We start from the raw sequence: 22571 nt of genomic DNA, 5'->3' as shown, positions 1-22571 counted from the left end.
TACAAGCATTTTTTTCCCGCTAATTCCTTTGTAATATAAGTTGGTCATCTGACTATTTTTCCATGAGTTCTGATTACAAATTAAATTATCTGTTAAGATTTTTGGGCGGCACGGTGGCCTTACAGTGAGAGACAACATCGGTCGTGGGTTCAATCCCGGCTTTGGCCTTCCTGTGTGGAGTTTGAATGTTCTACCCGTGCCTGCGTGGGTTTCCTCTGGGTACTCCGCTTTCCTCCCACATTCCAAAAACTTGCATGGCAGGTCGATTGGACACTCTAAATTGCCCCTAGGTATGAGTGTGAGTGCGGATGGTTGCTCGTCTTTGTGTGCCCTGCGATTGGCTGGCAACCAGTTCAGGGTGTCCCCCGTCTACTGCCCAAAGACAGCTGGGATAGGCTCCAGCACCCTCCGCGACCCTAGTGAGGAGAAGCGGTACAGATAATGGATGGATGTTAAGATTTCACAAGATATGCAATTAATGATCAAATTGTGCACGTATACGGGTGGAACCTTGAATTAGGGTCCCCAGGTTTTTTGAGTTACATGGCATTGCTAGGTTGCTTTTCTTACTTTGTGCCGCGAGCCAAAATGTGATGAATGAGTGAGCTTCAACCCGTTAGGGCTGTTCAGTTGTGTGTTCGCTTCAAGACTGGTCGATAACGTCCTCACAGAGATGCACACGCTGCAGCGTACAGATAAAAATTAAATACACACTGTCCCTTTAACTTCAAAGAAAGCTGAATGTGTGTGTGCGTGTGTTTGTGTGTGTTTAAATAGGACATTTACTGTAGTGCGGGTAACCTTTATCACCTGGTGACACACACGAAGGGCATACGCCTACTGGCTGACTGCCAGCGTGTGTGTTCTTAGTGTTCGCGTGCGTGGGGGTGTGCGTGTGTGTGGGTGTGGGTGAAAAAATAGAGGCATGGAAGCGAGTGACATTGGCTAGAGAGAGAAGATACACTGCATAGTAATGTTTTGTAACTGATGAGTAATCTGATTACTTGCCGGAAAAAAGTAGAGCGTTACACCGTAGAGGAAAAAGATAGAGATTGATGGAATAGAGAGAGGAGATAGAGAAAGAGGGATCGTGTAGAGCGAGATGATTTAGAGAAAGATGGGATGAAGGGTGGGAAGCAGTGTTTGCCACAGTTACCCTGAAAAGGTAAATGAGTCACTTTACTGATTACTTGACTTCAAAAGAAAGTAGGTCAGACTGGAAGTTACTTTAATAGTTACATTCAGCAGATACCGACAACCTTGCATAACATAAAAATGACACCCGGTTTTGCCATTTAAGTGGATTGTATTTTTGACAGCAATGTTTAAAAATTAAAAGGGACAATCAGTCCAAGATGGCCCATTTTTTCATTTAAAAACACTCAGGAAAAAAGCTATTTGTTCAATATTTTATCAATTTCTTTTGGAGAGATCAGTACAGAATTACTCTATTTCGTCAGCAATTTGGCCATGCCTCTTTGTTCCCATGTCTTGGTGGGAGTCAGCAGAGGAAGTGGACACAATTTTTCCATTCAAAATCATTGTACACACATTGCTATGATAAGTCCCCAAGAAGCTTTTCATGAACTGGATTGTTCTTAGGTCGTTATATTTTTAATTTCAAGGTTTAAATTTGCTTTTTTCAAAGTCCACCTCCTACGCTCGCTATCGCATATCTGAAAATAACGCATCCGTACGCGGCGGTCAAACCAAATGTGTTCAGGGCATCTCTGGTGGCGCGCTTCCGTTTGGGCAAAGTCAATGTGATCAGGCAAAGTTGTGTGCCGAACTTTGAGTTTGAAGCATATCTTTAGCTCCGTCTACCTTTCCGCCGTGTTAGGCTGAAGTGAACTCTTGGCAGCAACGGCCACAGTCAATCGGCGTTGAGAACCTACTTAGTGGGTCACATGCATGCGCTGAACAAGCAGACAAGAATAAATTAATCGATTAAAAAATAAATTGCAACGTGTAGGACCGAAAGGTATAGAAAGAACACAGCCAGTTTCCTTTCGCGGCCTGTGCTGGATTTTTCAAAGCCCAACTTCCATCCATCTCAAAGCCAATTTAACAACAACGGCTGCATGAATGGCAGACGTGACCTAATTTTTACTTACAGACTTCATATAGAAATGTTCAGGCCAACCAATGGCCCTGTTAAGTTTGTTTTTATTAATTATAAAGACACCCATTTCATTTACAATATTTATTTTTATTTTTTAAAAAAAGCGTCATTTCTGGATTTTATTTTGCGTAAATGGGATACATTTTTTTTTTGTTTTTTCTCGCCCGAGATAGTGTTATTGAAGCTAGATAATGCTCTGTGAAACACAGCACAGCGTGTGCAACCGACCATAATATCTTCATTTATAGCTGGCACAAACTCAAAATAGTGACTGTATTTCCAGCTTGAAAATTCATATCTCTCTCCTTCCTCAATTGTAGTTTATGTGGTATGATACAGACATGTGAGTTGCGCTGAAAATGTGGCCCGACGTGCGTGTGAAGTCTCTCTCTCATGCAGGATTGTGAAATTGAATTCTCCCACAATGCCTCAATACATTCAAGTTGTAAATACCAGTTTCCCTCTCTGACGTGTTCCATAATGTAGTTATTTTTTAATGTGTGTTAAGTGTTAGGGATGCATGAGGGAGCACCATGGCTGAAAATTGTGCGCTTTTTAGTTGGTTAATTAAAACTGCCTTTGTTGGTAAAGGTTGTTTCTTGTATAGTCTGTTTTGTAAAGCATTAGATTAGTTGTTTCAGGAAAATGTGTACAGAGAAGATGAAAACAGATGAAATTGAAGAAAGATAGAGAGATGGGATCGAGAGAGATAAGCTCGAGGGATAATAGAGATTGGACAAAGTTTCACGTGAGGGGGTTAAGATAGAGAGAGGGTAGGGAGAGAGAGAGAGAGAGAGAGGGAGAGAGGGGGGAGAGATGAGAAAGGGAGATGAAGAGGAGTGTGAAGATCACTGCGTTGTGCTGCAGTACTGTTCAGCTGCATTCGGTATGTGTGTAGTGTGTATGTGTCTGCGCGTGATGCAGCTTACTGAGGTTGTGTATATTCGTGTGTGCGTGTTGCCGGGATGGTTCTGATCAACGCAGCCATTAAATGCGTCTTCAAGTATCTCAAAAAGAGCACAGGTGAGTTTGTTCTCATCTGTGCATGCTTGGTTGTGTGTGAGTGTGCGTGCGTGTGCGCGTGTAGGTACTGATGTGTGCCTGCCTTGTGTAAAGGACAGCTTTATGCTGGTTGCCATAGCAACCATCTCAGTACCTTGTGTCAAGGTCCACCGCAGAACCATGTCCTGATTTCCTCCTTCTGTCTGCAGCGAAGGATGGCGACTGCTGGTCCATTCACTACAGTACCCAGAAGCCCCAGCACGGTCTGCTCTTCATCCCTGCAAAAAGGCAACACGTGAGCACCGGGGACTTACAAGGTCAGGTTGTTTCAAGAATGAACATATCACCGGGTAGCAAAAGATGTGTGACAAGCTCGTGGGGATAAAGGAGTATTACTGGAATTTAACATTTAGTTTATGTCAGTTCCAGTAGTGTCTTGAGATATGAGCTAAATTTGTTCAGTTACCACGTTTGCGTCTCAAAACATGTATCTTAAATCATCATTCCTCATTGAAATGGCGGAAAATTAACATTTTCGATATTGTACATTAGAAAAACATGCAGCAATTACATAATTATATCATAATTAAACGTGTTTTGCTTCTATTCAATGGACATTGTTCTGCACCTTCTGGTGTGTGTGCCTCGGCTATCTGTGGGCAGTGTACATAGGAACGTACATTGAGATGGTCGCTGCTCCTCAGTAAGCTGCAGTAATATTAATTATTCTTCGCAGAGGATGAATAATATATGCTTGTGAGAATTGTTATATTATATGTCTACATGCGTTGCGCCACCATGTGTGTTCTAATATGTGTCACTTGAAGTGTACCACTTAGTAGTATGGCATTTTGCATTGTTTGTTAGCATTAAAGTTAACAAGAGACATTTGAAGTGATGTAAATTGCAAAAATATATGTCCACTTTTTGCAAAGGATAACGAATATATGCATGTGAGGTTTGTTCTATTTTCTCTGTGTTATGCAACTGTTTGTTTTCAAATTACATTGCTTAAAGGGTTATAACACTGATACACAGATGCTGTTCGTTAGCCCATCTATGGTGTTTCGCATTGTCTGTTTGCATTAAGCTAAACCCAGTTTATTAAAGAGGGGCCAATTGCGGAATGAAGTCAATAGCATAACAAATCTCAAAATAGCTCCGAACATAGTGACATTGTGTCCCATGAGACCAAAATGTTTTGTTTCTGTGCCTTTTCTCGACGTGGACAAACGTGCAGCATATAGCAAAGTGACTCAGCATGGAGACAGCAAACCAACCACCGCTCTCCTCTGCACCCCGACCCCCACCTCCTGCACATCTCCTGGACACCGCCAATCAGAGGGCAGGGTGCACAGGCGATGGAGAGACAAAAGCAGGAAGATGGTGAGAGCCTCGCATAAACATTTTACAAAGCTGCAAATATAAACACAAATAAAGTGTTCAACATAAATGGGCGGAATGAGGTATTACACGCCAATTCAAGTCCAGCAAAGCTACAGTTTATATTTGAAATTCTTCTTTACTAGTATTTGACGACTAATAATCATCCCATTTCCGATAATTATTTTTGTGAAAAATTGATTAAAAAAAACAGACTACTTTTAATGGGGGTGTCCTTTTTTATGTTGAGCATTGTACATGAGCTTGAGGCTTTTAACTTTACTGCATCACAATTAAAATGGAGGTCTGTCTGCTATTTAATTGCACACAAATGTTTAGGACATCAATTTAAGAGGTCTCTGGTTAGATATCTAACTCTTGTAGTCTCACTGTCTCTTCTTCTGTCACCTCAGAGGTCCACATTTTGGGACTTTCTCTCTCAGTCGTGCTTTTCTGTTTGTCTCGAGTGGTCAGTTTGGAGAAGAAAGGTAAACACGTACCCCTAGACTAGACTATAACGTAGAACAGTACCCTGACCCAGAGTTGTTCCTCTATCATAATATGTACCTTAATCCAACTATCCGGTACATTTATTTAAAAGTCAACCACCACACGTTCTCTGGTTGTTCAGTGTATTCAGTTTTCGGGCCTTGAACTTAATGCAAAACCTTGTGACGTAACCTGCATCGTTTGTTTACCGAAGTGTTTTTATAGCCGCTCCGCAAAGCTAAAGCATACACTTGTGGCAAAGACTTTTTGTGAGTTCTACTAACAACCAAGGCTAAGCTTTGCTCCTTTCTGACATACAAATGTCTGAAAACAGCTGTGATGTGTTACTTTAACATAAATCATTTACACCAGTTACTACTTTCCTTTTCGGTGGATCGCCTCGCCGAGTATGGGTGTGGGTAAAACATGGTGCTTCTCTTGTTGTGTCAGACAACAACACAAGCTTGAAGTTCACTTCATTTTGGTATCATTCTGTTTCACATCACAATCACAGAGTCTTTGCCTCCGCCAAACTCAGTGGTGATCACACACGTAACGATTTGCCATCTTAAAACGTTCACAGGTCGAACGATTGAGATTGTTGGCGAAACACTTCAGAGAGGACATCTCTTAACATGCACCTTGTCAGTATGTTTGTATAATTTTTTCAGAGACATCTAACAATTGGGCCAAACTAAATGATTATGTGTACGTGTGTACCGTGCTTAACTGATTGAAGCAGGTTTGAAAGCGTTCAAAAAGGTTTCAACCAATTTGGGTGACTCTTCTAGTGATTTATCTTCACCCAGCCCTGCTAGATTAGACCAAGTGTATAGACTTACCCTGGTGAATAAACCAAAATGTTGTCCTAGTCCTCAGCCTCCTCGGATGAAGAAGAAACAGTCATCCTCAGTGACACACGTCCTTTGACGCCACTCGTCCTCAACCCTATTGATCTCACCTCCTGTTGGGACGTCTTTGCCCGTGAGACGGAGCTTGGTGTGAAAACAGAGCCGGTCACCCGACTCCCGACCCCAGAAGAGAGGATGAGGCAACAGGCAGATGCTGTGTCGACTGAAATAGTTCCAATCAACATAACAGGTGGGCACTGGGCCTGGACTCAGGTCAGAATGACCTTACTTGAAATGGAAAGTGAAGCGCAGTTCAAGTCGAAATATTGAATAATGACGTGAGCTTGTATGTGTGTTCGGGACCTGATCTAACAAGTTGTATCTTCAAACTTGATGACAGGTCAGAGTTTTGATCGCCAGGCCAGCTTCCGAAAAGTGGCTAGCAACATCGACTCCTTATCCCGCCGCCGTCGGAATCCGAGCCAACGCGTGACAGTCACTGGGAGCCATGTTGATGTCAATCAGCAGGAGACAGGTGACACTCTCTACACTGGTCTGAAAATCATTATTTAGTTGCAACAAGTACAAGTAATGTCTTTGTTCATATATCTACATAGAACAGATATAGACGTATGTATTCATCGAATCCAAGACAGATACTTAATTCAACAAAAGTACTTTACATATCATCATAGGTAACAAATCCAGGTCCAGAATGTAAAAACACATTACGGAAGTAAGCACACTTTGGAGTAAAAGCAGGTCTGTCGAAAGCCAAACTATGGCTGTTTTTTTTTTTTTTTGTGGACCTAAATTTGCCACCTCTGCATATTGCTTTTCACCAGTGGACATTTTGCACAGTTTGAACAGGGAGTTTGGATTTAAGAAAATGAAGAAACTGTACTAAAATAATAATTCACCGAAAATCAATTTTCTCTACCGCGTATCTTCACGAGGATCTTGGATAACTTTATGCTAGGGGGGGAGTACACCCTGGACGCCGGCTAATTGCAGGGTACATATAAACAAACAATCATTCATTTTCACACCTTTGGGCAATTAAGCGTCTTCGATTGATTTTTTTCAAGTATTGTATTTAAGGAATGTGGGAGGAAACTTGAGCACTTTGAGGAAAAACACACATACACTGGGAAAACATACAAACTCCACAAAGGAAGGCTGCACAGAATCAAACCCCCAACCTCAAATGTGGGAGACAGTAATGCGAACCACTCATCCACCGTGCTGCTTCAGTTACAATTTTTGCATTGAACTCAAAAGTGAAATACAACTGAACTGTACCAGGGATTCTTATGTATGATTGAGGAACCCACGTGTTCCTCTGTCAACGAAAATCAGTCATTGCACTGTATTCCATAACATTTCCTCCGGTGTTCCGCTTCAGATTTGAATTCGGATCAGTGCTCCACAGCCACTCCACTTGGCCAACAGGAAGAGGAGGAGTTGGTCATGAAGAAGAGAGAATCGTTGGCGAGGAAGATCCGAGCCCCGAGAGGGGAAGGGATAGCCAGCCTCATGATGTCCCTTACCTCAGCGCGTGTGGACAGCCTCTCCTGCTCCTCTGACGTCCGCAGCCTGCCCCGCATGGCCACCAGCTCCTCTCTGGACTCAGAGGCCAGCTGTAACAGTGTTTCTTACAGGACACTCAGCACCTCCTCATCCTGTTCGCAGGTCAGTTTCAACAAGCCATCATCTTAGAGAATACTCAAAGGATGACAAATTTGGCAAATCACTTAGAAGTACAAAACTATTATTAAAAACAGACGCCCAATCAAAAGTGGAAGGCACGCTCCAAGTGCCCACTTCATAGTGACCAATTTTACACCATCTGCAAGTGGAGATCCTCTTGGAGTTCCTTATAAATTTATTTTGTGCGCATCAATCTCCTGAATGGAATGCAGCGAATCTGTTATGCTTCCGCCACATGGACCACACACCTCTCCTGCGCTGAATTTAAAAGGAATACGAGGAGCTGCTTCGATTGGGCGGGAATAACGTCGTCTGTGTTCACTCCCACAATGGTGCAAACGCCCATTTTAATGAGCATGCGTCCATGAAAATACCAAAAGAATGAAAAGCCCAAACATGTTCACACTTAGACCACGCTTTGCGCCAGACTTTTGCTGGGCTCGAAAATAGGGCCCTTTAGGTTTTCTCTGTAGTGGGGTGCCTTTTCTTTGATTGCCTTGTCTGTTTTACATTGTGGTGTAAATGGAAAAAGCTAGCAGACACGTTTCCCTTTAGGACAATGAAGTTTTGATGAACTGAACTAAATTGAATGAATTGAACTAAAACTTTGTTCCCATCTATAGGATTTCTCCACTGACCTTCAGTTCCTGCTGCCCTGCGATGTGAGCGCAAGGGTCCCTCCGTGTCCTTCCCCCTCTCATCTCAGCACTCCTGCCTGTTCCCAGAAGTGGGGGAGGACTTGCTCTTGTGACCATGTTGACCAGTCTCAAAAGTGCATCTACAAACGGCCCCCTTGCACTTCAATGGTAGATCCAGAGTCTTTGGATGGTGGGTCAGCCCTCTCCCGCTGCGGAAGCCATTGTTCCCTCCCGACCCCGTGTCGCACTGGCGGCAACTGGAGTCCCATCAACCAGGAAACAAGTCCTGTTTCTGTCATTTCTTCCGCTTGCTCCTCCCCTTGTAACTTTGAATCGCTCTACTCAGAAGATATGACATTGTCCTCCTCGCACAGTCGAACTAGTTTGTCCAGCACTTCGTCCTCCTGCCGTAGCATCTCCCTCCGCAAGTCCAAGCGTCCGCCTCCACCACCTTTGCGGTCCGACTCCCTCCGGCGTCGAATCAGCCGCAGCAAGTCATGTCGTTCATCATCTAGCTCATGTGTGAGGAGTCCTCGCTCGTCAACGCAGACCTTGCATGATCCCTGGGTACCTCGGAACCATACTAAACAACGCCAGAGTGGGATCGACTGTGGGACAGTCACTACTTTTGAACCTTTAAGTGTAGACCAGGAGACAGCGTCATCAGGTAGCACTCTTGGACTCATCCATGGTTCTCTGGTCTCAAACGAGGAGGGGCGACTTCAGGTTCTCACTTCCTCCTCAAGTGGTTCCTCCAGCCAGTCCAACACCCCGCTAACGGGCACCCCCCCAGGAGCTTTCTCTCGTTCCACAAACTCTCCTTTCTTCTACCCTTGTGTAACCTCCCTCCCCCTGTCTCCTAAGAAGACAAAACCTCTCCCTCCGGATAGGCGCTCCTCTCTCCTCTCCTCTTCTTTTTCCTCCACCTCTTCCTTGTCATCCTGCTCCTCTTCCAACTCCTCTGCCCAGTGTACTCACTCCTCTCCCCACTTGCTTCCAACTCCCCCTCCTCCACCTCCTCTCCCACCTTCTCCTCATCACCCGCCTCCTGTCAATCTGTTATCTCTTCATCGCACACCTCAGCCACCTTCTCCTCTTCCTACTCCCCCACCTCTACCACCTTCTCTTTCTCCCACTCCACATCTCCAACTGTCTTCTCCTCCTCTCAGTCCTTTCCACCCTTCATCTCTTCATTCCACTCCACCGCCACCTGCTACAATTCCGCCTCACCCTTCTCAATTCCCACGTTCTCCTACCACTGCATCTCCTCTCCCACCATCATCTCTTCCTCTTCAGCCGGATCATCGCCCACCGTCTTCTCTTCCTCCTTCCTCTCCTCCCCAACGATCATCTCTTCATTCCTGTCCTCGAGAATCTTCATCTCTTCCTCCGCCTCCTCCTCTCCCACCATCAAATCTTCCTCTTCACCGCGCTCCTACCAAGCCGTCATCTCTATATCCCACTCCTCCTCCAATCTCCTCTTTTCCTCCTCCACCTCTTCTACTGCCCTCATCTCCTCATTCTCACCTCCCACCTTCTTCTCTCACTTCTCCTACCTTTCCCCTGTCAGCTTCATATCGGCCTCCTCTTCCTTCTCCATCTTCTTCTTTTTCTCTCCTACCTACATCCCTTCCCCCTTCCCTACAGCCATCATCAAACCCTCCACCTCCCCCACCTCCTTTGGCCTCTCGACCTCCTCCTCCTCCCTACTCCCATGCAGTCAAGCAGTCCTCCCATCAGGCTGTGTTGCTGTCAACGTCTCCCGCTGTCGCCCACCCACTCGCCAGGTCAGACCAGCCCCCGGGCCTCGACACGGTCCCAAATCACGGCGTCACACGTTTAAACCTTTATACCTCCCCGCTTGTTACTGCACAAGCTTTGCAGAGCGTCAAGCTTCGCTCCATTACAAACCAGGAAATTCTGCCCCAAAACAGCATGCTGGCTGATGCCAAGCTTTCTGACAATCATCAGCATGATGGTGCTCTGATCATTCATACCCCTACCCGTGTTTATTCAAACGAACTACAACCTGAAATACTGCCAAGTTGTGAGGTGTTGTCCAATGATAAGATAATTTACAATCCTGTTCACACTGCGGACCAAAATGATCACTGTGTAAATGGCCAAATACATTCAGGGGATTCTCATGTGCACGCCAGACAGATGAATAATCAGATACATGAAGGTTCCTGTCTGATAATGTCCGATGTTACTTCCAGGAAACAGCAAACCCAAGTGTTATCAGAGGCAAAGTTAACTGAGTCGTCTTCCCGGCCGCACCATAATAACCACCAGGTCATCAGTGAGTTAGCATGCCATCCAGGTGAGGTTGCGAGCTTGAGGACAAAGCCCGTCCTTCCAAACAAGCCCAATCTTAGCATTCTGGGGGTGATAGCCTCTCCAGAGGCCAAACTAAAGCCAAGAGGAGAGTATGGCAGGGAGCCAATCGCATCTGACCTTGTAAATGCACAAAGCTTCCCGAAGACCGTTAATACCACAGAATGTGAAGTTGGACCCACAGGTGACATGTTGCCCAGTGACCCTTCATCAAGCAATAAGGGTTGCCATTCCTCGAGCATAGCGAATGCTTTGTACTCCTTCAATGGTACCGCCACTGGGTCATGTGCATTAGAAACTTTAACACGTAGCACTTTAGCGGTCCAAAAAGCTTCTGGGACATCACTCCAGCAAGAAGTGGACAGACAATGTCACAGAAGGATGATGAGGTCACTAGGTGATGATGAGGAAGAAGGTGAGGAGCAGAGAATGACAACTCTGATGTTTGTCGCCACCAAAAATGACAAATCAAGGAAGACGAGAAAGCCAGCAGGAAGATGCCGACTAATGATGTCGTCGAATAGACTATACTCATCCTCTTCATCATCGTCATCTTCATCCTCAGACGAAGAAGCTGAGTCACAGACAAGGGAGAACAGTTTGCATGTTCTGATTGGTCCGAGAAGCTGCTCCTTGAGCAGTGTGCTGTCGAGTGACAACCTGCAAGGTGCAGTTTCTCTGACTGACCTTCTTATAGAAGAGCCAGATGATGAAGAGGAGAAGGTTTCGGCCAGGAAGATGGATGCCGGCCAGCGTTCTGGAGGTACGCGGGTTCCAGTAGTCATTATTTGATGCGAGCTGTGATGTCACTAAGTAGCTTCTCTATGTGATTGTGCAGCTGGCCTCTTTACAGCTGAATCATCAGGACCACGAACAACCGAGGACCTCTTTGCTGTCATCCACAGGTACACGTCACACACACACACACGCACGCACACACGCGCGCGCACACACACACATGCAACGACTCACATGCTTTTTTTCCTCCTGCGTGAAGCAGTGCATTATGGGAAGGAACGGCTTAACTGGCAGTAAGTCAAAGCAAGCAGATGGAGTTTAGATCCTGTAACCTTAGACCAGGGGTTCTCAAAGTTTGAGTTCCACTTTGAGAACCATTGTCTCAGACGCACCCTCTACTGCAGGGGTGGGCAAACTTTTTGATTGGCCGGCCACAAATTTGACAGAGGGGCCGGACCAGGAGCAGTTGGATGGAGTGTTTTGGTAACCTCACTTCATCGGAGAAAAAAAATACATTTAATTTTAAATGAAAGTGAACAAAAGCATTACAACAATATTAATGTTAAAATAAAACATTAACAAGGTTTATTCATTTAATTTTTTTCAAATTCGGTGGGCCGGATTAAAAGGTCTAACGGGCCGGAAGTGGCCCCCGGGCCGTAGTTTGCCCACACCTGCTCTACTGTCCCTTTTTTTGCCAACATTATTCTAGTCAGCTTCCTTCCCTCCTCTGTTCTGACTTTAACAAACGAATGCAAGCACACTCCGTATCCGTCTGCCTCAGGTCGAAGCGCAAGATGTTTGGACGAAGAGATTCTTCAAGTTTGTCCTCAGACGACCACCGACCTCGACCAACCCCACAAACTTTTGTAACCCTCAAATGTAAAAGACTGTCAAAAAGCGAGAGCTTCAAGACATTACTGCTGAGAAAAGGGAGTCGCTTGCAGTCGTCTTCTCGTATATCTGCTGTTGAGCGTCTTTGTGCTGCTCCTGCTGCCTCCGGGCCTCTGCAAGCCGCATGCTTGTGTACTGTAAACACTCACCTGACTCTTGATGTGACACAAACATACCTGAACATGACCACATCCTTGGCCATGAGGCAAAGAGGCTCACAATTGCCACTCTTCTCTTCGCCGATCATTGTCCCTTCTTCCACGCGACCTCGCCCACACGCTGTTCCTTGGTCGGCAAGTCGGCGGTGGCTTCTTCGCCACCGCCACTTTGCTGGGCCCATGACTGCAATCTATGAGAGGGAAGGAGAAGAGGAGTAAGGTATAGACTGCTCACAAAAGGTTTGGGGAATTACACTTCTTTTTTGCATGAAATTTCAGGATGAACCTCTATCATCCGTCTATTATTTTTTTTTGTGACTCTTCCAGTCTCTCCGTAGCGCACGCTGAACTCAGTGGCCACTTCCCTCTGAGGACATTCTGTTTGAAGCTTTGTTTAGTGTCACAGATAGGTAAAGAAGAAATTTACTAGCAACTGGAAAAAAACTGTTGTGATTGTTGCAATTCAGCTCCTTATTCAAGAGCAGCAAGTTGTGAAAAAAAAAGTATCGCAACATTGAAGAGTTGGACATGTGCATCCAAAAGTAGGTTCAATCAATTTCACCCGTAAAGTTTGTGTACATTTTAGGTTCATCGTGAAATTTCATGCGAAAACCAAAACGTCCTCATGTAGCCCTAAAGTCTCACAAGACTTGTGCAATCATGTAACGTCATGTTTTGATATATGGTAGTCTTTCTGTCTTTATTACATCCACATGGACATGAGATCACGGTTTGAGTATCGTCATTATTTTCTCAAACATGCTTAAATAAAATCAGCTGTAATGTAATGCAATAGAAATATGTCATATCATACTATTTTAAATGCAATGTGTTAAAAAAAATCTGTCCTGTGTTCATCATCTGCTGTACTGTAGTCCAGTTGCACAAATTGAACTATTTTGGATCCCGTGATGATTTTATTAGCAATACATCTGAGTTGTAAGTATTTAAGAGCAATAAATGAGATGAATGAAATCATGCAAAGTGGTGAAAGGTGAAGAAGGTATGTAAAAAAATACTTTTAAAATAAATAATAATAAAAATTATAATAAATGCTAAACAAAAAATATTCACTCATAATATTTCTTTCACAAGTTGCATGTCAACCACATCAATTAAAGAGGTTGAAGCCACTTTTTTCCCCACCTTTGTTTACTATTTGCCAAACTGCTACATTTTTTGAGAGAATAACAAAATGGTCAAACCAAGGACCAAGTGTGTGGAGTTCAGGCGTTGTGCTGTTGTGTTAAATGGAATCATTGATAAAGTGTAGTTTTCATTTATTTTCCTGTATTCAAGCACAGCGTTAAATGTCAAACAAAGCATCATGCTCCAGTGACTTAAAATAATATCGGAATACCTTATAAGAATAAACCCTCTGTCTTGATTTTGATGAACACTTTGATCTCCTATGCTAATGAATTTTGCTGATAAGGGTCCTTGAACAGTCAATAATTTTCTTTTAGGTGGTCTTTGTGTAAAAAATTTGAGGAATCATTAAACTGATCGAGAATAAGAAGTTAAAAAATGCCGCCTCCTAGAGGATCTCGGGGACTATCACAATATAAATTGAGTCAAAGTGATAAATGGTAACGTGCAATCACACGCGACTTGATTTGTTTCCTTTTCAGTACGAGTACCTGCAACAAAAGGGAAACTATGACGTGTACTTTGCCAGGCCTGTCGAATTTTATCACCATTTAAGCTTGTTAGTTGCCACACACAGTCTGTAAGTTTATCTGTTTCATTTTTCTGTATGTTTTTGGCTTCTTGTGAAAACATCTTCAAGTGTTCATTCCAGAATGAAACTCGTTTTGCCCACACTGACTTTTTAATGTAATTTTCGGGAAGTTCAATTGACCACGAAAGAGCCACAAAGTAAAAAATGATGTAATCAAACTAAATAATATTGATAGATTTAAAGAGCCGAATATGAGAGAAAACCCCCATTATTGTTGTGTTTTATTCCATTAACACGGCGAAAATGGTTAAAAAATAATAATAAAGAAGAAAAAGTGAAAAGGCCACAAATGATCAGCATTCAGAGCCTATACTTAGACTTAATTGCCACAAGATAGGAGGGAAAAAAAGTTTTCCAAATTTAAATCGGATAAATAGGGCGGAGCTGGGGCGACCATGTGATTGGTTATCTTGGTTTAGGTGTTTTTATTTCACGCAACAGGAGACAATGCAGGCATAAAGGAACGTCGTCCCATGTAAACTAATAAAGGTGATGTTTTTTTTCTCATTCGACCTTGTCGACTTCTCCAGACAGAGTTCCAAACATTTGGTGCGCGTGCAGTTTGCGCTTTCTTCTCTTCCTCCTCCTCGTCCACTTAGGAGGAGGAGGAAGAGGAGGGGGAGGAAGAGGAGGGGGCCTCGCGGAGAAGTGGTAAGTCGAAATCGACTTGACGTGAAGAGGAATACGAGGCTGAGGATGGAACTGCTTCAGTGCGCGTGTGGATAACACTTTTTGGGAGTGACACCTGAATGGGACACACCCGGCCAAGGGACCCGAGAGCGCGAGACAAGAGGAAGACGTGTGGGTAAAACAATATATAGGCGATATTATAATAATAATAAATAATAAATATAATTAATAATAATGTTTATTTTATCGGCAAGTTTAACACTTTGTTGAATTAGGTGCTTACAGCATGGTCAATCGATGCGGCTAAATCCAGAAATGGAGGAAAGTTTAGACACGAACATTATTGAAAAATGTACCAATTATTTTTTGTTATTTCCACAAACGAAAGCATTTATTAAACTCATATAAGTATGTATTGCCGATATAATTGTAATTCTAATTTATAATTTCTCTTCTAATTTCCAAGAATTTTATTTATTTATTTAACCTGGTTTTCTGTATGCAAAATCACAAAAATGTTCCTCAATGTCTTTTTTTTCCGAGACAAAGATGACATTTTCTCCGGAAACCCAAATTCGTGCTGCACTGTACTCCGGCTGAAGTGTACACATTGCACAATGGTGGTAACACGGTTGTAATCAATGCTTATTTTAGAGTTTTTTCCTCAAGTGTCCATGCTAGGTGTGTTAGCTGCAATGCTGACTGGTCAAAAACTTTGCCATATATTACAAATCCAAAACTTTGATATGAAGGTATTTTTTTATCAATATCAAAGTTTTAGTTTATTTATATACTGATAATTTATTTACATAATATGAGTGACAGAAAACATAAAAAAAAAAACGCATGAATATGATAAAAGATTTTCTAAGATCTATGTACCCATGGTCAAAGCAATTACCTTGACGTCTTTACTCTGGAGTAATGTCGCTGCTCTTTCTTTCGCTTCCTAGTCTATACGTGGCTAAAAATTGTTAAGTAACTGGGTTTTTTTCGCGTGTGCGCGCGCGCGCGTGTGTGCGTGCGCGTGTATGTTAAGAGACGTCAGAGCACAGTGGCTATTTAAAAGGTCTGTGGTAAAACTAAATCAAAACTATAAAACTAAAGAGGTAAGAGCAAGAGAAAAAAATAACTATAATTTACACAGGGGCTGTATTATTTTGTATTTTGTGGATGGATTAATTGAACTTTACTGTGGTGTCAAGAAAATGCTGGAATGTCCGTTGTGACAGATGTGAGGATTTGAGTGTGAAAAATAAAAAATACCTTCCCCATGAAGGCCGTATGTGTTTCCTGAAAGTCATCCATCAGAGCTGAAAGTCGCTTGTGTATGCGTGTGTCCCATCAGGGACGATGGTCCGGTGGCTGTCCATCAAGTTCATTCTGTTGCTGGTCGCTGGTTACTGCTCTGTTGCTGCCTTGCTGAAAAGCTCCGGATGCCAAGAGGCTCACAGCAACTTCAAGTTGGTGAGCCACCACTCCGATGAAACAGCGCAGTTGGCGCAGAGGATCAGCAGACACCAGGGAGAGCTGCACGCAAAGAGCAGGTCCAGCGTTCATCTAGGTCGGTAGGGTTCTAGTCATCGTAGCTGTTCCGTTTAGTTCAGTTCAATAGCCCTACTCCGGGAAGCCTTGACATACAAGGCATCTAACTTGTGAATTTTGCAAATATAACAATTAAAGTGGTGGATATTTGACCAAAAAACAATAAAGCAACACATGTGGATTGACAATTTTACAATACTCACAAGTAAATATTCTTCATCCTGTGCAAAGACTGACTTGTTTCTCTATTGAGAAGCTGTTTTCGTGAACAGTCTCGCTACGGCTGTCTTATACTGTCCCCAGGTGGCCAAGGTGTGCACTCAACAATGAGCAGCAGAATGTGCATTGAATTGAAGTAAAAATTGTGACAAAATCTGTCTAATCCTTTTTAATTTTTTAAAATTACATAATTCTTGTATATTTCTCAAAAGTATATCCTTAACACTCTATTGTTGTTACCAGTCCTAATTGTTGCTGGATTAAATTTTAGCGAAACCAAAAAGTGTGATACTTCTCATTCATTAATGTAGGAAGGCAATTGCATTAAAATGCACAAAATGGTAAAATTGATCGACCCTGACTGGGAGATCAACGCTATCTAAATCCTTGACCCTAGGACCACCCGGTTTAATATTCTTGTAAGGCACTGTAACATTATGCACAGCTTGAACATTGTCACTGTGCTAAAATACTATATTGAAGAATTATTCCACCAATGCAATTTCCATTTCGTTACAGCAAGCAGAGATCTGCGGCATAAAGACAAGATCATCAAACACCTGACAGGTCAGGCCCTTCGTATGGCCAAATGCTAACACTATGAAATCTGTCAGCAACAGTTGTGCATGTATTTTTTTCCAATGATTTTGTAGTTTAGAGGTTATCATATCTGCCTGTTTGGGGTTTGAATGTAGGCTTCGGCCTTCCTGTCAGTATACTCTCCCTGTGCTTAGGTTGGTTTTCTGTGAGTACTCCGGCTTTCTACCACATCCCCAAAACATACATTTTCAAGTCACGAATGACTCTAAATTGTCTGTATTTGTGCATGCAAGGTGTCTTTGTTTTTATATCTCCTGTGATTGAATCGCACCAAGTACAGGATGTACACTGACTCTCGCCCAAAGTCACCTGGAAAAGGTTCCAGCTCAAGCACGGTAGAAAATGGATGGAGCTATGGATAGGCATCTCCAAAGGGAAATTTGATGATGATGGCAATAATAATAATAATAATAATAATAATAAAATAATAATAATAAAAAATAATATTAATAATAATAACAATAATAACAATAATAATAATATTAATAATATTAATAATATTAATAATATTAATAATATTAATAATATTAATAATATTAATAATATTAATAATATTAATAATATTAATAATATTAATAATAATATGTAAAGCTAAGAATAACATTTTCTATCCTCTTCAGGTCCTCTTTATGTCAACCCAAAGTGCAGGAGTCACTTTCATAGACTTTACCACATCAGGGACTGTGTGGTACCAGCCTGTGAGTACCTCAGCCTACACGCTGCCCCACCTTGAACCTATATCGACACTACACCACACCTATCATGAACCCTCAGCTTCAATTTTGCCTTCATTGTTTGTACCTCTCTGCCGAACATACATCATCACATATAGAAAGCTTCACTCGTTGTATCCTGAATTTATCTTTGCAACACAATGTTTATAATACTGTTTTTTAAATACATTTCACAGCAATGTGTCCAAATCTGGGGTTCTCAAACTAGGATCTGTAGCGTTTTGGGGGTCATCATTTGGGGGTCCACAAAACAATAATCTGTATTAAAAAATATTGTATAATTTTTATACAATATACGTCGTGTATGAAGACCAGTGTGCCACTAAAACATACGTCCAGCTGAGCCGCTGTACTGTATCTCCTCACAAGGGTCATTCATGGGTGTGTTGGAGCCTATCCCAGCAATCTTCAGGCAGTAGGTGGGGTACACCCTGGACGAACAACCATCCGCTCTCACGCTCACACCTAGGGGCAATTTAGCGAGTCCAATCAACCTGCCATGCATGTTTTTGGAATGTGGGAGGAAAACTGAGTACCTGAAGAAAACCCACACAGGCACGGGGAGAGCATGCGAACAACCATCCTCTGTATCAAAACACTTTTTTCACAAAATTCTGCCTAGTTGTAGAATTAGGAAGGTCTGCTGTTAGCCTAGCATTAAAGGAGCGGATTTTGAGGGGCGTGGCCAAGGGGCGGATAGGGGCTATTCACCGGGGTGCCGCTCAGCGCTTTGTGTTGACGACCATGATTCATATGTGCTATCGTTTCTCATTTCGCTAACTTGTGGGAAGGAGACATTTAAATAACAAATAAAATTTGTTTATAACTGCAAAGAGTTGCACAACACGCTACTTAGTCGCATGCTATGTGACATCAACCGGCCTGTTAGCTGAGAAACTAACGACTCAAAGAATGCCACAAGATATCACATACTAAAAGAAATTAGACAATGCTCGCTGTTCCAGAGAGCGTTGGTATTGATCTGGAGATTAGTAAACAATATCTTGCTAATTCACATTTGTGTTGCCGCAAATTGCTGAAGCAGTCATCAGTAAAATGTTTGCCACAAACTAACACACGTCTTGGGAGTTGTTTTGGCGTATTCGATGAATAAATAAATTACAACCACAAGCGTTACTGTGGCTTGGATGTAGGGAAAAAATTGTCTGCAATGCATTTTTCCCACTCTGCACTGTTTCTCATAATGCCACAGGGTATTTAATTCCGCATGCACATATCCCGTGACATTATGGGGAAAAAACTGTCAATCATGTACTGCAGACTTAATAAAACCAGACAATTACGGATGAGCAATGTTTAATTACTGAATTATCGGACGTATTGCTATCTCTGCTGTACCTGCGCAGCTTGTCAGTAATGTGAGAATTTTCCCCAGGGTTAGTGATGCAAAAGGTGGGGTTAGTGACGTCTTAAACCGATCTGCTAAAAAAGCCTGTAGTGCTGTTTGAGCTATGTTGATCCAAACAGCCATAGGAAAGGGAAGTATGGATCGTTTTCCTCCCAACTTTGTGGACTCAGTCAGGCTGAGGGAATGCATATTCATGATGAAAACCTCAACAAAAAGCAAATGTTTTGTCGGGGTCCCTTTAAATCGATTAAAAGCTTTGATATTATTCATACCAGCCGTAAATCTGACATCCCAGAATGCGGTGTGACCGCAGTAGAAAGTTTTGTGGATTTGAACACATACCTCAGTTCAAAGGTTTTCAAGATGTGGATAAATCATTGCTTTTCCAACTTATAAATGATTATCATGTCTTTGGCATTGCTCAGTGCAACTGATTCCCTGATTGGGAAGACAAAGTGACGAGTCCACTCACGTCGTCTGCGTCTTAGTGGAATTTCAGTCATTTAAAAAAGTAAATAAATAAATAGCTGCGAGAGCAGTTGGAAAAGTCACTAAAAATATAAACCAAAATGCTAAGTGGCGGTAGGACGGATAAATATTGTATTCAATTCAACTGAATTGGGTTAAAGTCTCAGTAAAATGAAAACAATCAATTTTGCTCCTCTCACAATTCTCTCCGTGATGTGCGCGCACTCACTGCCAACAACAAGGCGCTCTAAAATGGATTGCCCAAAGATGCATTTTCGGGGTGCAGGCGTTGTCAGATAGCTACTGCATGAAATTTGAGAACCCCTGATCTCAATGCTCCGAAAGACGCAAAAGAACATTGTAAAATGAATGAGCAGACAAATAACTGAAATGTTGTCACTCTGTGCAGATTTTAAAAGATGCGCTCGTCTGCTGACTCGACTGGCCAACAGCCTTTATTGTGCAGAGAGATGAACACTTTAACGGTACATACGAGTTCATGTCATGTAATTAAATGCTCTCCTTCTTGATGACAGAAGCCACAACAAACTTATGTATCTACATGTTGTTATTCATACACCAGAAAAACAGCTTTTTGTTCAATTAAACACTCTCAGATTTCACACAGAGATTTTTAATTTGATTCAATTGAAAATGACCTCCATTGCTCTTTTTACGTTCCAAACCACCCCCCGCGATATACAAATACCCGATTAAAATATTCCCTAGCAGTGTTTTGAATAATTTCTGGAAGTTATATATATTTTTTTAGGCTTTTAAACACAAATTAAACATGTAACAATTCCAGCACATTTTCAAGGTCACATTTTTGATTTCATTATCTCTAAAGGTGTTGACGTTCCAATCAATTAACAGATAAATGCAATGGATTTGCATGCTGCTTAAAAGTAAAATCCATCAAGTCAATATTGTCATAGAAATCACCCAGAAGTTACTCAATTACCATGACAGAATTTGATACAGTGCATCTAAAAACAATAACACACTTGCTTCAGCAGTTGAAACCATCAACGGTGTCTGTGCCAGTATTATTGGATCTCAGTGCAGCATTTGATACAATCGGAAACTTGGGTGGGACTAAACAGAACGGTTCTAAAATGGTTCAGGTCTTACTAGGAGGAAAGGAGTTACTTTGTGACCATTGGAAGTTTTGAATCAGATCAAATGGCCATGACGTGGCGTCCCTCAAGGGTCAATTCTAGGACCGCTTCTGTTCACTCTGAATTTGTTACCTTTGGGTCAAATGCTTCAAAACGCCAATGTTGGCTATCACAGTTAAGCAGATAACACTCAACTATATCTTGCAATGTCCCCAAATGACAGCAGTTCAATCAATGTATTATGTCACTGTGTAGAGCAGGGGTCTCAAACTAAATTTACCTGGGGGCCACTAGAGGCAGACTCTGGGTGAGGCTGGGCCGCATGAGGTTTTCCCCAAGAAAAAAAAAAAAAATCTAATCTTCTCAAATGTCTTTATTTTTATTTTTTAACACAAAATAAGATTTAAAAATAAATAAGGAATTAATAAGAAAATTAATCAGTAATAAATAATAATAATAATAATAATGAGTCAAATGTCTGTATTAACAGTTCTTTAATCTTCTTCTGAACATGAATTGTCCTGAACATGAGTGGAACATTCATCAATCAAACCCCTACTAAAACATAGAGAAAAAATTACAATCCTACCCTCGTTTTAAAGCTGAAGATGTGCCCAACAATAATCTGCGGTTCAATTTTATCCACTGTGACCAGGTAATCCTACATTTTATAATTAGTCCCGTCTGTGCTAGTGTTGATGCAAAGCTCCGTCAGACTGCACATCCTGTTCGCGCATGGGTCTCCTGTCAATCAAATCAAAATCTTGTCAAATAGCAGAGATCCTAAGCATAAACCATAGTTCTGGGATGAGTAGGCCTACTTCTGTAGTTATAAAGCTTTAATTACTCTGTAATTAAAGCTTTATAACTACAGACTGGCACTTCTGTAAAGTGCCAGTCATATCAAATTCGCGGGCCGCACGAACATTAAACTTTCATAATAAGGCGGGGGCCGCAAACTATCATCCCGCGGGCCGCAAATGGCCCGCGGGCCGCGAGTTTGAGACCCCTGGTGTAGAGCAAATTAATAACTGGATGAACCAAAATTTCCTTCAGCTAAACCAAACCAAAACAGAGGTGATTGTTTTCAGCAATAAAAAAAGAGGATTGCTGTTAGAATTTTATTCATGAGCTGAAACTCCCAAATACGATGGTTCATTTGCATACCCCAGCTGAACGTTACATTCTATTTGTTTCAACAAAAATAAGTTTTGAGATATGAATAGCTCTTGTTGACTTCTGATTGGGAGGTTAAAGGTCACAGAAGCAGCCTCAACACAGACTTGCACCACAACAGCAGATGGTCAGTCACTGAGATTTCAGTTTTTTTCCTTGCGTGCAGGCATGAGAAAAACATGGACTGCGGCACCACACAAAGCAGAAAACATCATTTTCCTTAAACTGGAGGCTGAACATCTGACATCATGAAGAACATGAAATATTGCCTTCAGCAAGGATGTGGTATAATCACAATTAACTATCACAATTAACCACAAATGAGTCCATATGAGTACAGAAGTTCAGTGTGAGTCATTTTCTTTCCGACAAATGGTCAATTTCTTTTCTATAGTGATTTTTTGTTGTTGTTGTTATTTTTAACTTTCAAGGTACTCAAAGCGCTTAAACAAGTCTCCTCATTTACCGACGGATGGGTTCAAAGGCTCGCTCCTGGATTCTTCGACATGGTGACGAGGAATGGGGATCCAAGCTGCAACCTCTGAGCTGGGTGATGACCAGCGATTTGGCATCTTGGGCCTTCCACTTCAATATCACAATCTGAAAATACTATTTTATGACTCAATCTTTGAATCATCAACATGTT

The 22571-nt window shown here is 42.2% G+C and overlaps 3 protein-coding genes across 5 annotated transcripts in view; 2 read left to right on the top strand and 1 right to left on the bottom strand.

Moving 5' to 3' along the window:
- The window catches only part of LOC148340394 (uncharacterized), a 13903-nt gene extending 7922 nt beyond the window's left edge, over positions 1-5981 (bottom strand). Inside the window, exons 1-2 of the mRNA XM_088289828.1 lie at positions 5839-5981; positions 3279-3402 (exon numbers count right to left, since the gene is read on the bottom strand). The gene's annotated coding sequence lies outside the window, so the exon portion shown is untranslated. The remainder of the gene's footprint in view (positions 1-3278; positions 3403-5838) is intronic.
- nhsl1a (NHS-like 1a) overlaps positions 1-16176 on the top strand; it is an 18967-nt gene extending 2791 nt beyond the window's left edge. The window contains exons 2-11 of one of the 3 annotated variants that reach the window (XM_088289824.1): positions 3334-3441; positions 4365-4510; positions 4921-4995; positions 5869-6097; positions 6248-6382; positions 7253-7539; positions 8181-11295; positions 11371-11437; positions 12055-12542; positions 16042-16176. In XM_088289824.1, coding sequence (XP_088145950.1) covers positions 3334-3441; positions 4365-4510; positions 4921-4995; positions 5869-6097; positions 6248-6382; positions 7253-7539; positions 8181-11295; positions 11371-11437; positions 12055-12541 — 4649 coding nt within the window. In that variant the 3' untranslated portion in view covers position 12542; positions 16042-16176. Of the gene's footprint in view, positions 1-3333; positions 3442-4364; positions 4511-4920; positions 4996-5868; positions 6098-6247; positions 6383-7252; positions 7540-8180; positions 11296-11370; positions 11438-11529; positions 11564-12054; positions 12543-16041 lie in introns of those variants that run through there. The other 2 variants (XM_088289826.1, XM_088289825.1) reach the window with 2 other exon arrangements.
- Positions 14743-22571, top strand: alkal2b (ALK and LTK ligand 2b). The gene is made up of 7 exons (XM_088289832.1): positions 14743-14864; positions 16042-16257; positions 16977-17024; positions 17678-17755; positions 20038-20113; positions 22092-22210; positions 22357-22571. Exons 1-5 carry the CDS (start codon positions 14813-14815, stop codon positions 20100-20102), a joined length of 459 nt encoding a protein of 152 aa, XP_088145958.1. The 5' UTR covers positions 14743-14812; the 3' UTR covers positions 20103-20113; positions 22092-22210; positions 22357-22571.

This window comes from Idiotropiscis lumnitzeri, chromosome 3, assembly GCF_059441095.1.
Source record: "Idiotropiscis lumnitzeri isolate Australia: NSW breed Sydney's pygmy pipehorse chromosome 3, RoL_Ilum_1.0, whole genome shotgun sequence".
Taxonomy (NCBI): domain Eukaryota; kingdom Metazoa; phylum Chordata; class Actinopteri; order Syngnathiformes; family Syngnathidae; genus Idiotropiscis; species Idiotropiscis lumnitzeri.
Note: the sequence above shows the minus strand (reverse complement) of the source record. Positions and strands in the feature narration are given on the sequence as shown.

Coding starts and splice junctions, on each gene's coding strand:
- alkal2b (XM_088289832.1), top strand. CDS start 14,813: ATGGGACACACCCGGCCAAGGGACCCGAGAGCGCGAGACAAGAGGAAG. Junction 14,865..16,041: donor GCGAGACAAGAGGAAGACGT/GTGGGTAAAACA, acceptor GTGTCCCATCAG/GGACGATGGTCCGGTGGCTG. Junction 17,025..17,677: donor GATCATCAAACACCTGACAG/GTCAGGCCCTTC, acceptor TATCCTCTTCAG/GTCCTCTTTATGTCAACCCA.